The sequence below is a fragment of the Drosophila miranda genome, chromosome 3 (assembly GCF_003369915.1).
Source record: "Drosophila miranda strain MSH22 chromosome 3, D.miranda_PacBio2.1, whole genome shotgun sequence".
Lineage (NCBI taxonomy): Eukaryota > Metazoa > Arthropoda > Insecta > Diptera > Drosophilidae > Drosophila > Drosophila miranda.
In genome coordinates, this window is record NC_046676.1 from 1,559,847 (window position 1) to 1,573,339 (window position 13,493).

At 45.6% G+C, this 13,493-nt stretch overlaps 1 protein-coding gene across 1 annotated transcript; it reads right to left on the reverse strand.

The window, feature by feature from the left end:
• Positions 1-429: 429 nt before the first annotated feature.
• LOC117188399 lies at positions 430-5,723 on the reverse strand. Its single transcript, XM_033392234.1, has 2 exons — positions 5,680-5,723; positions 430-1,290 (listed from the first exon to the last, which is right to left on the reverse strand). Exon 2 carries the CDS (start codon positions 1,144-1,146, stop codon positions 553-555), a length of 594 nt encoding a protein of 197 aa, XP_033248125.1. The 5' UTR covers positions 1,147-1,290; positions 5,680-5,723; the 3' UTR covers positions 430-552.
• Positions 5,724-13,493: the final 7,770 nt, after the last annotated feature.

The window sequence follows — 13,493 nt, forward strand, 5'->3', positions numbered from 1 at the left end:
AGGAGGACTGATAACGTCACTGCAGCAGCGCTCAAAGTGCCGCACTGCGAAGCCTAGTTTAGCAGTCGCAGATTTGGTTCTTGTCAAGGATGAGAATCTTCCTCCCATGAAGTGGCCACTGGCGAGAGTGGTCGAGCTTTTGCCTGGACGAGATGGCGTTTCCCGAGTTGCTGTGCTGAAGACGTCATCTGGAATCACCAAGCGCGCCGTCAACAAGCTGTGTGAAAAATTAAAAGAGTTTTTCTAACGAAATTATCGAAAACTTTGGGTGGCTGTAATTTAATTATTTATTCGGCGGGGCGAAAATGGATACGCTCGATCAATTTCAATGTTAGCGAACAACTATCTTTTTTTCACAATTCAAATCTCTTACTCTAGCTAACCTACGGTGGCAAAGCGGGGCGAATTCGCCAAGAGCGAGCTTTTATTGCGCTCCCGCTTTGCCCTAGCCTAACTTACACTAGACTTCATAATTAAGATCTAATAACTAATAATCGCCGCCATGGATGGAAGGTCACGCAACACCGGCCCCGTTGAACGCCTGCATCGGCTTCAACACATTGGGAGCGGCGCCAACTTGTGTATGGCCCGTCGAAACACCGCTCCAGTGCTAGTCCTTATTTCGACGACCCTGACCATGCCGTCCTCTCCTTCGTGGGTGGCGATGACCCTCCCCACGAGCCACTCCTGAGGCGGCAGATTGTCCTCGGCCACGATGACGAGGTCTCCTTCCTCGAGGTTCGGTTGCCGCTCGTGCCATTTGCCCCGAATTTGCAGCCACAGGACATATTCGCGGGACCATCGCTGCCAAAACGCTTGCCTGACTGACGAGACAAGTCGCCATCGCCGCAAGCAACTGAGATTCTCCTGGTCCGGAGTCCGCAGTGCTGGGGGGGCGATGAGCGACCCGCCTGTCAGCAGGTGCCTGGGTGTTAGGGCCTCGCCGTCGCTTGGATCTTGGCTGATGGCTCCCAGCGGCCCGAGTTCATTATGGCCTCGATGCCGACGAGGACTGTGGCGAGCTCTTCGGCGGTTAGGAGCGCGCTGCCTACCGCCCGTAGGAGTAGGCTCTTGGCAGTTTTTACACCTGCCTCCCATAGCCCTCCCATGTGAGGAGCTCGCGGCGGTATGAACGCAAATTAGCATCCGTTTTTTGACGCGAAGTCGCGAATTGCGTCTCCCTGCTCCTTGAGCCTGATCCGCAAAGCGCTGAGATGGCGGCTCGCTCCGACGAAGTTCGTCCCGTTGTCGCAATGGACGACTTGGGGATATCCTCGGCGCCCGACGAACCTTTGGAAAGCCAACAAAAAACAGTCAGTGGTTAGATCGGAAACTATTTCTAGGTGAACCGCCTTGGACGCAAAACAAACAGAAAGCGCAATGTATGACTTGTATGGGGGCCTTCCGCGAATTTTCAATGTCGTGTGCACTGGTCCACAAAAATCAACGCCGCAAATTGAAAATGGGCGGAGAGCACGGAGTCGATCTGCGGGTAAATTAACCATGAGTTGCGTCAACAATCGAGGCTTGCATTTAAAACAGCGCATACACGATCGAACGGTCTGACGGCAGACCTCCTGAGAGTTCACTATCCAAACGCTCTGTCGAAGGATGCTCACAAGTGCTCGTGGGCCGACATGAAAATTCGAATGGTGCAGATGACGAATATAGCTTTGCACGAATTGCGAGCGCTTAGTCAAAAGCAGAGGAAACTTGGCATCGTATGATATAGGAGCTTTGGCTAGTCGCCCCCCCACTCGCAACAACGAAAAGTTGCACCAAGTCCCTGTGTCTTCATGGATGAATGGGTTCAACTGCTGAAGACTAGGACCAATTGTAGATCCTTTCCTAACCTTTTCGATTTCTTCTTGATACTCGTGATGCTGGACGATTTCGACAATTTTATAAAAGGCTTCATTGTATTCGGTCGGTGAGATAGTTTTTTCGAAATTTAGGCTTGGGTCTTTACATTTTCTTATAAAGCGGAACACATACACGAACACTCTAAGCAGTTTGAGGTGTGACGAGAATCCCTCGATGACATCTTACAGCTCCGAACTTCGCACAGCCGCGGTCAGCCCGACCGCAGTCTTCCTCTTTTCCAGCTTAAGATCATCGGAGCGTTCGAAATGAGCGTTCTTAGGCCAGTTTTCTTCTTCCTCTTTCAGAAATGATGGTCCTTCGAACCAAATTGACTGAACGATTTCGTCGACGTCACAACCTCTTGAGACAATATCTGCTGGGTTCTGTTTCGTGGGTACATGCCGCCACGTAGCATCATCTGACCGCTCTTGAATCTCAGCCACTCTATTTGAAACGAAAGTCGACAACGACGATGGATGAGTCCGGATCCACTGAAGAGTTACCTCTGAATCCGACCAATAAACGATTCGTTCAATGGGCACGTTTAATAGGGGCTTGATTCTGTGACAGAGATCTGCGAGAAGGTGAGCGGCACATAACTCAAGCCTTGGGAGAGTTTTGGTCTTGAGCGGCGCTACTTTGGATTTCGAAGTCAGCAATGATATTTTTAAACCTTCTGCAGTTCTGCTACGTATATAGACGCACGCTCCATAGGCTCTCATGGAGGCGTCAGCAAAGGCATGTATTTGAACCGGTGACATCGGATCGGAATACACAAACCGAGATATGGATATGTCTTCCAATTGAGAGAGTGTATTTTTCAACTTATTCCACGCTGTTTCCAAATGCAGCGGGATCGACTCATCCCAATCTAGTTTGTTAAGCCAAAGCTCCTGCAATAGGATCTTGCCTTTTATGACGATAGGACTTAACAAACCAAGGGGGTCAAACAACTTTGATGTCACCGATAGTATGTTCCGTTTAGTCGCTCGGAGACCCATAACTAAATTGTCAATTTTGAACTTAAAGGCATCGTCAGTAGGTAACCATGAGATTCCTAACGCCTTTGTCGACTCTGAATCCGAGATTGTTATGGGTTTGGCTGTGCTCTCAGATGCGGTGATCTCGGGTGAGTTTAAAAACCACTTAGTCAACTCAAACCCTGCGGTCTGCAGAACCTGAGACACTTCGGACTTAATTGCCCTTAGCTCCTCTACGCATGCAGCACCAGTCAACAAGTCATCGACGTAAAAGTCGGACCCAATAACGTTAGCAGCTCTAGGGAATGAGAGCTTCGCAGACTCACTCAACCTTTTCAAACACCGGATAGCTAAGAATGGGGCTGGTCCAGTCCAATAGGTTACAGTGTTGAGCTTTTATAATCTCAAGGATTCAGAAGGGTCTCTTCTCCACACTATGAGCTGAAACTGCCGATCCGCTTCGTTCACCATCACTTGGCGATACATCTTTTTAACATCAGCAGTCAGGGCAAACCTGTGCAGACGGAAACGGAGCAGTGTCGAGTATAATTCCTCTTGAATGGTAGGTCCCACCATCAGAATATCATTTAAGGCCACCTGTGAGGACGTCTTGGACGAAGCATCGAACACGACTCGGAGCTTGGTAGACGTACTTTGGGGCCTCAGAACACGCTGATGAGGGATTACGTAGTGTGGAGTAGAAGGAATCGTATTGTCAGTAGGAGACATATGACCTAAGGAGAGGTACTCTTCCATGAATTCCAAGTACATCAACTCAGGGTCACGATGCAATCGTCTTTCAAGCGACAAAAACCGCCGTTTCGCAACCTCAAGGAAGTTGCCTAAACAATTTTAATCCGATTTAAACGGGAGCCTTACTTCGAACCGACCTGATGATAGTACCTGAGTCGTCTTACGATAGTGTTCTTCACACAGCTTGTGCTCAGGTGTGGCAATTTTCTTGGTAGATGGCATTTCTTCCAGTGACCAAAACTTTTTCAAGGTCCTATCGATGGATACTAGCAACTCTTCACTGCAACTCAAACTGTTTTTGAGGAGCAGAACTCCTGGAAACATATTTTCCCGACACAACCCAACCAAGAAGGGTTTTCTGAAGAGTTGGAAAGTCAGGACCTTGTTTAATTTGACCAACAGCTAATAATTCAAAGAACGATTCTGCTCCAATTAGCATATCTATTCTTTGTGGCTTGTAGAAATAAGGGTCTGCCAGTGGTAGGTTCTCTGGGATTCGCCAGTCAGTCACATTCACTGACTGGTCAGGGTGATAACCTGAAATTGATTTCAGGATCCAAAAATCGACGATTCAAGACTTTCTCAAAGTCGGACCAAAGCGGCAACTTCTCATAAGTAAGCTGTTCATCCCACTTTTGTTTCGTCACTGGGTCGACTCTGTTTAAAACGAGATGAATGAGCATTGCATTCGAAATTTTTGTATCATCTCCGATCGACAGTAACGATCCGTAAATCGACGAAACAGTATCGATTAGATTTCTTAGAGATGATGCAGATTGATTCGATATTCTCGGCAGATTGAACAATGTGGAAATATTATTCGTGAAAATCAAGTAATCGTTGTCATATACTCGTTTTAGGCCAGCCATGGCCTTTTCATAATTTGCCTCGGAGACTTGGAACGCCTTTATTGTTCCTAATGCTTTATCAGAGAGGCACGAAATCAAATGATTAAATTTTTCGATCGCCGGTATGCTGTTGTCGCTATGGACTAGTCTCTCAAAAAGGCTAATGAAATTTTTGAACTCCGAGTGTATACCACTAAATGTGGGTAATGCCAGTTTCGGAAGTCTAGCATGAGTTGGGGCTGAAGAAGACACTGGCTTCGTCTCGCTTGCTGCATCAAAGGCGGCAATAAGCGACATTATCTTTTCCTTGGTGACAATCGTCAGCTCTTACAACTCGGCTGCATATGCATCATCACCTGTTATGTCCTCGATTTGCTCCTGCAAATGGTTCGCCTTTTCAATTGAAGCATTCAAACAATCTAATCTACATTGTAACTCCGGTAATTGCAAAGGAATCGACCCTTGATCTTATCGATCCTCTAAGCGGCCAATGCTTTTCACTCGACTTTTGAGCTTAATCTTTAAGTCTTCAAGAGTGGATTTACTGTTTTCTGCCATAATATTTGTGTATGTAGATTTTACGCAACAAACCACTATTATTTCAATTTATTTATTTATTATTATTGTTTTTTTTTTAAAGGTTTGAACGAGAACGATAATCGAAAATCAAGGGAAGAGTAGTGGCAAGTGACGTTCGAAAACAATATACCCGTTAGATACAGGGTAGCGTGTCACTTGGCGCACCGTTAAGCTCAAGAGCGGCAACGAAAATTCTCCCAACAAATACAACGCAAGCAGCAGTGGAGAAGCGAAAGCGAAAACGAAATAATGCACCGGTGCTGCTGCTTGTATGTATGTGTGGATACTTTCTATACGCCGTGGCTTGGGTGAACGAACGAACAAACTTTCTTGTGAGGTTCTAACGACGAGAAAGGTAGAACAAAATAAAGGGTGGGGGGGGAGGTGATTGCAGTAAACGATAGATGTATGTACATATAACTGTTGCGTCCAAATGGCGGTTCACATATGTCTGTATGTGTCGATATGTATGTATTTATGTGTGTTTAGTTATATTTATGCAATTACTAATAAAATGCATGCAATCAAGCTCTACTATATGTATATCATACGTCTGTGCCTAGAATTGAAGGCGATGTGCAATGTTTTCAGCACAAGACACCTCAAAGAGAGATATGAATGTCTTTTGCTCAGCCTTCAATTTTCTGCACAAATACCTCTGATTCCTCTTTTGGATCTTTGAATCCAACTGCTACTTTCCTGGTGTTCGGTCAAACTCCTTTAAGGAACAAGTATTCAAATGACCCTCGTAAAATAGAGAGCCTACGCTCACTTTTTGTATTTACTCACCATAATTGTACTAAATTCACCACTGTATTCTCTCTCTTATGCCCAGTACTCAAGCACTAAGATTTGTAATAAATAGTTATTCCCTAATACTCAACTGGATCGATCGACTTTTCTCTTTCTTGTATAGACTTTGATTCGTTTGCAGAAAAAACTAACACACCCCCATCCGTGAATTAACATTAATGCGGAAAACGCTCCGTGTACAAACATTTTGGCGCCCAACGTGGGGCATGTGTGTTATGTTAATTCTTCTGTGAGCAATTAAACTAATCGCAATCTACAAAGGCAACAATTACAACATTCGCTCGTCTCGCAGCTGCAATCGAAAGTTCCGAAAACCGTATCAGAATTGTTCGTCTAGATCGCGGGATCGTTGTCCTCGCCTTGCTCTCGCCGTTCTCGCTTAATTTTATCATTCGCTTGTCACCCACAACGCATTCAACGGCGCTTGCATTCTCGGTTCGTTCGCTTTGCAGCTACCTGCTTTGGTCCATCGATCAACGCATTCTTTCTATTGGAATTCCACCGCTTCACTTTCGTTTTGCTTTCGTTGCCGCTGCTGGAACTTTTGCTTTTGCTTTCACCGTTGGATTTGTGCTCTAGCTGCTGCTGCTTGCTGCGTTTTTTGTTGTTGGTATTTTTGGAAGCTCTAGTTCTGTGTCAGCGTAATTACACTACACAACAAAATGACGACGCTCGAAGACTTAAAACGCCAACGGAGCAATATAAAACGAAATATAACTCTGATCAAATCTGTGGTAGATGCTAAATCGGAAACCCCGATATGCAATGATGAGCTTCGCTATCGGTTGAACATCTTAGAAACGTATTTCAAGAATGTTTTAAATGTCCAAGCTAATATTGAAGACCTTAGTCCGAATGATGAAGGACGGGCAGATTTGGAGGATACATACATAGCAATCAAGCTAGCCATAAAGGAAAAAATGGGAGGAGATCTGAACGCCAGCATTGTTGCGCTGGACTACCACCCACCGCCAGTGAAGTCATCGTTACCAAGGTTGTCGCTACCCACTTTCGACGGAACATATGCAAACTATAAGAATTTCATTCACTCGTTCGAGAAAACTGTTGTGCGTGAGTCTGGATTGTCCAATATAGAAAAGTTTAATTATTTGCTGACCTGCCTCACGGGGCCGGCATTAGATACAATTCAGGCATTCAAGGTTACAAGCGAAAACTATCCGAAGGCCCTAGCAAAACTCAAAAGCCGTTTTGATAATCCTACTCTTATATTTGTAGAAGGTATTGAGGCATTGTTTGCACTACAACCTGTGGAAAGGTCAAACAGTCAGCAGCTTCACAGCCTAGTGGATAAGGCATCCGCTATATTAAGCTCGCTGGAGTTCATCGGCAAACCTGAGAACATTGTTCACGCTATGGTTATATATATTATAATGGAAAAGTGTGATCAGCAAACTCGGAACAAGTGGAAGGAATCGCAGGACTACAAAACTCTGCCAACCTGGCTAGCATGCACACAGCTTTTGGAACGCCACTGTCAGTTTCTCCATTCGTCTGGAAACTCGGCTGCTACTTCGTCACAACGAAGGGCTGAATCCAATAAGTCAAATCGTCATTCTAATCACCAAATAAACTCGTCGTTTGCTATCACTAATCCGTCTTGTACACTTTGTTCTAGTTCTGGCCATAAGATCTCTAATTGCGCTCAGTTCAAGGCTATGAACAGCAACCAACGGTACGACAATGCAAAACGCCTCGGTCTCTGCATCAATTGTCTTGGAAATGGTCATAGAGTGGCGCAATGTTCATCGACTCATCGTTGCCGATCCTGTAATCGGAATCATCATTCATCTTTGCATCACTCTCAGCCGCAACAGCCACCCCAATCATCAGCAGGACAATCTTCAACTACTGAACCGGTACTCCAACCAGCGCAACCCTCCTGGCAAACGGCTCATCAAGCTGCTTCACACTCTCATATGGAGATCGCAGCAGATGATCAAATTTTGTTGGCAACAGCTATGGTTTTGGTAAAGGATGCCACAGGTGAATACAAACTCGGTAGAGCGTTGCTTGATTCATGTTCTCAGGTTAATTTTGTAACCGAAACCTTTGCACAAAAGCTTCGCCTTCGTCGTGAAAAACACCACATTGGAATTCGCAGTATAGGAGACTCCCTTACTAGTTTGAAGGCTCGTACGACTACCTCTATTAAGTCACGTACTTCCGGCTATCAGCTCACTCTCCAGTTTGGAATCACATCCCATATTGCCTACCAGCCAGAGACTGAGATCGACATATCGAATTGGAACCTACCAGCTAACACTCCATTGGCTGACGAATCGTTCTATAGGACTAAACGTATTGATTTGTTACTGGGGACCGAAGCCTTCTATGGAGCTCTAGCTGTTGGCCAGATTCGCATTGGTCCAAATCTTCCCACTTTGCAGAAGACTCTTTTTGGTTGGGTTGTTGCTGGGAGGTACCAGCGGCAATATAACAGACAGCCACCATTGTGCTTGGCGACTGTAGAAGAGTCGATCGACAAGAATTTGCAGCAATTATGGAAAGTGGACTCATTTGTCGATCCAAGCGCTAGAATGCTCCCAAATCATCGTCGCTGTGAGGACCATTTCAGGGACACAACACATCAGGATGCCAGTGGGCGGATTGTCGTTCGCTTGCCATTTCAAGAAGATCCAAGTTGTCTTGGAACTTCCTTCGATACAGCTCGAACTCGATTTTTTGCCATTGAGAGACGTCTCGCTCGTCTAACGGAAATTCGCTCGCAGTATATCTCGTTCATGCAGGAATACGAAAGTCTCGGCCATATGTCCCTCGTACTGAATCCTAACTTGGAAGAACCGCATTATTATATACCCCACCATTTCGTTCTGAAACCAAGCAGTACCTCGACGAAGCTCAGAGTTGTCTTTGACGCCTCTTGCCGTACAACATCTCAAAGGTAACTTAACGATCTACTTTTAGTCGGCCCTACCATTCAGGATGAGTTGTACTTGCAATTGCTGCGGTTCCGCATGCATAGGTTCGGCATCACAGCCGACGTCACAAAAATGTACAGGCAGGTACTTGTGAGTGAGAAGGATAGAAAATTCCAGTACATTTTGTGGCGAGCATCTCCAAATACGGATCTTCAAACCTACCAACTCAATACAGTGACATATGGGACTGCGTCTGCCCCATTTCTCGCAACTCGTAGTTTGCATTACTTGGCTGAGGATTGTATGGATGCATGGCCCTTAGGGGCTGCTGCTGTTAAAACTGAATTTTATGTTGATGACCTTTTGTGTGGGGCTGATGATATAGATACACTCCTCAAACTAAAAACTGAAATCACATCAACTCTCGCTCGTGGTCAGTTTCCATTATGCAAGTGGCATTCAAATCATCCAGGCGTGATGGAAGACGAATCTACCAAGGAATTAAACATTTCAGAAAACTCAGTCAGCAGCACACTCGGCTTAACTTGGCATCAACGAAGAGATGCATTTAGTTTCACATTTAATCCAAAGGAAGTCTATCCCACTACCACAAAACGAACAATTTTGTCTACTGCGTCGTCGCTATTCGATCCAATCGGTCTGCTATCACCGTTAGTCATTGTCTCTAAGATCATTCTTCAGGAGTTGTGGCTTTTGAAACTCGACTGGGACGAGTCTGTCCCCCAGAATTTAAGCCACGCATGGAGCAAGTGTTTGGAATCGCTGAATTCACTGTCGTCACTAGCGGTACCTCGTTTTTGTTTGCAGCCTAATACTAGGAGCATTCAAATACATGGATTTTGCGACGCATCGATTCGGGCATACGGCTGCTGTGTTTATGTGCGCTTGGAGAATTTGCTTGGACAGGTCACAGTGAAATTGTTCACTTCTAAGTCTAGAGTAGCACCAGTGAAGAAACAGTCTCTTCCGAAGCTTGAACTATGCGGCGCACATCTACTTTCTCAGTTGTATAACAAAGTCAAGGCCATATTCAGTAAACACACTATCACACACTCACTCACAGCTCGTATTGCATTGGCTGCAACAACACTCAGTCACCTTATCGACCTTTGTTGGAAATCGAGTGTCCGATATTCAGGATTTAACGTCTGATGGAAAATGGCGCTATGTGCCAACACATCAAAACCCTGCTGATATTCTGTCGCGAGGCTGTAACGTGAGCGAGTTGATTAAGTCTCCATGGTTTTCGGGTCCTACGTTTCTAGTCGAAGATTCACTAAACTGGCCCGCCACTGGTGGAAACCTTGATATTGACATGGACGTGGTTAACTCGGAGAATCGGAAAAGTTTGTTTGCTGCCGTACACGAGACAAATAATATCCTCAACATCGTCGATAATATCAGCTCGTACACTCACAGTCTGCGTCTCATTGCTTGGATGGTTAGGTATATAAGGAGATGTCGGAAGCAATCGACGTTTACCACAACCTCACCGACGCCAGATGAACTTCGTTTTGCTTCACATTGCCTTATTTGGAACATTCAACAAACTCATTTTGTAGAGGACATCCGTTTACTTCAGAAGCAAAAACTATTAAAAAGCAGCTTAAAGTTTCTTACTCCCTTTTTAGAAGTCGTGAACGGATTCGAACTTATCAAGGTTGGTGGACGTTTGGAATACTCAGACCTACAAGACGGTCAAAAACATCCGTTGCTGCTGCCTAGTCAGTCCAAATTTGTATGACACTATATTCGCCATTTGCATCTTCGGAACTATCACGCTGGACCTAAAGCCCTAGTCGCTCTCATTCGTTTGGAGTATTGGATCATTAACGCCAGAGACTTGGCACGTAGAATTGTTCGCTCCTGTGTACACTGCGTTCGCTACAGACCGAAGCTGCTACAACAACTCATGGGCTCATTACCGCCTACGCGACTCGCTCCGGCTCGACCCTTTGAACGCTGTGGAGTTGACTTTTGTGGACCCATCAACACATATCTACGCATTCGAGGAAAGGGACCTACAAAAGCATACATAGCCGTTTTCGTTTGCCTTTTCACCAAGGCCGTTCACATCGAAGTAGTCTCTGATTTGTCAACAAAGGCGTTCTTAAACGCATTGAAACGGATGGGAGGTCGTCGCAAGCTGCCGATATCTTCTGCCGATATCTTCTGCGATAATGCCACTAACTTTGTAGGGGCATCGAAACAACTGCAGGAACTAAAAAAGTTTATGTTTTTAAAGCAGACCCAAGATGAAATCTATAAATTTTGCGCATCTGACTTTATTAATTTCCATTTTATTTCCCCCAGGGCACCTCATTTCGGAGGCCTTTGGGAAGCGGCAGTCAAGAGTGCAAAGGGGCTGTTAAATCGTACGCTGGCCAACACCAGGTTCACCTTTGAAGAGTTGAGCACTGTCGTCGTCGAGATAGAATCGATCCTCAACTCGCGCCCGCTATCGCCGCTTTCGTCAGACCCAAATGACTATAGCACTCTCACGGCTGGTCATCTCTTGGTTGGCGAATCATTGCGATCACTACCTGAAAGGTCCCTCGAGAATATCAAGCTGTCAAGTATGGACCGCTACGATGCGATTACGGCCGTCAAGCAACGGTTTTGGAAGCAATGGTCTGCTGACTATGTCAACGAATTGCGATCGCGCACAAAGTGGACAGCACCCTCAACGAACCTCACCGAGGGCACGTTGGTCATCATCCATGAGGACAACCTGCCACCGCTACGCTGGAAACTAGGCCGAGTGCAGTCTACTGTGCTTGGGAAGGATGGACTTGTACGGGTGGTGCACCTCCGCACTGCAAATGGAACATGTTGCAGGCCAATACACAAGTTGGCAATTCTTCCGGTGGTTTGAAAGCAGTCCTTTCAACGGGGCCGGGATGCTCGGTCAAACTCCTTTAAGGAACAAGTATTCAAATGACCCTCGTAAAATAGAGAGCCTACGCTCACTTTTTGTATTTACTCTCACCATAATTGTACAAAATTCACCACTGCATTCTCTCTCTTATGCCCAGTACTCAAGCACTAAAATTTGTAATAAATAGTTATTCCCTAATACTCAACTGGATCGATCGACTTTTCTCTTTCTTGTATAAACTTTGATTCGTTTGCAGAAAAAACTAACACACCCCCATCCGTGAATTAACATTAATGCGGAAAACGCTCCGTGTACAAACAGATGATATTCCTACTGGTTGCGATAATATCGACGATCTCATTGCACTTAAAGATGAATTAATTTTACTATTGAGCCAAGCTCAATTTAAACTTCGAAAATGGAGTTCAAACTGATGGTCACTACTCAATTCGCTGCCAAAGGACATTTGTGAGTATCCACTTGAAGCCCTAGAGGGAGATAGCCCAACTCAATATGTCAAGGTTCTTGGAATACGCTGTGACCCGGCTGTGGACGAGCTTTCCTTCAAGTTGACCATTCCTGACGCCACAAGGGTTCTGACAAAACGGATTTTGCTGTCTGAGCTTGCCAAGATCTACGATCCACTGGGGTTGCTTGCCCCCACAACTGTATTTCTAAAGGTTCTCTTTCAAGATAGTTGGCTAAGCTTGGTCGAATGGAACGAACCACTACCCGCGCAGCTATGCGAACGGTGGCAACAGTTTGTAGCTGAAGTTTATTTACTGGAACGCTGTCGCATACCTCACTACCTCTCCTCGCCACGTCAAGCAACGGAGCTGCATGGATTCGCCGATGCTTCATCTCATGCATACGCCGCTGTCATCTACAGTCGCGTGAGATTCAATAATGACTATGCTGTAACACTGATCGCCGCAAAAACCCGTGTTGCACCCATCAAACCTATCTCCATCTCACGGCTCGAATTGATATCTTCTGTCTAAATTTATATCTCTGGTTAAGCAAGCTCTAATTATTCCTATTTCCAGTACATCGTGTTGGTCAGACTCCGAAATTGTACTACATTGGCTCTCATCACCCCCACGGACTTGGAACACTTATGTTTGTAATCGCACTGCTGAGATTCTGGAAGCTTGCCCACGTAGCTGCTGGCAACACATTCGCACTGAGGACAATCCCGCGGACTGTGCATCACGCGGACTTCTACCAAAGGATCTGGTAGAACATCAACTGTGGTGGAACAAACCACCATGGCTTTCCCTATCACATCGCACTTGGCCATCTGCTAAGGCAAAGTTCGCACTGTCGACTGAGGACGCTGCGCGGATGGAAGTAAAGGTCAAGCCTCAAGTTAATCTACACATTTCCGATGAAGGAAATGATCTTAATTGTATGATCAACAAAGCTTCCTCCTGGTCACATCTCTTGCGGACAATTAGCTATTGCTTTCGCTTTGTACATCGACTTCGTTGCAAGGACCAACTGTCATCGTTTTTGTCGTCATGGGAGCTTCAATATGCCCGATCTAGGGAAATCAAACATGTCCAGATGGAGTTCTTCCAAGTGGAGTACAAACAGCTGAGCACTGGACAAGCCCTTTCTCAAAAATCCAAGTTGATTCACTACACTCCATTTGTTGAGGACCAAGGAATTCTGCGCGTAGGAGGACGCATTGGAAATTCGATGGCAACCTATGATGCAAAACATCCGATACTTCTTCCATAGGAATCACCAGTCGCTGTTATTAGCTAGACACCAGCAGGTCACATCCTTACACGCTGGAGTCGAATTTATGTTCCACACGTTGAGACAGAAGTATTGGATCCTTGGAGCCCGTAAC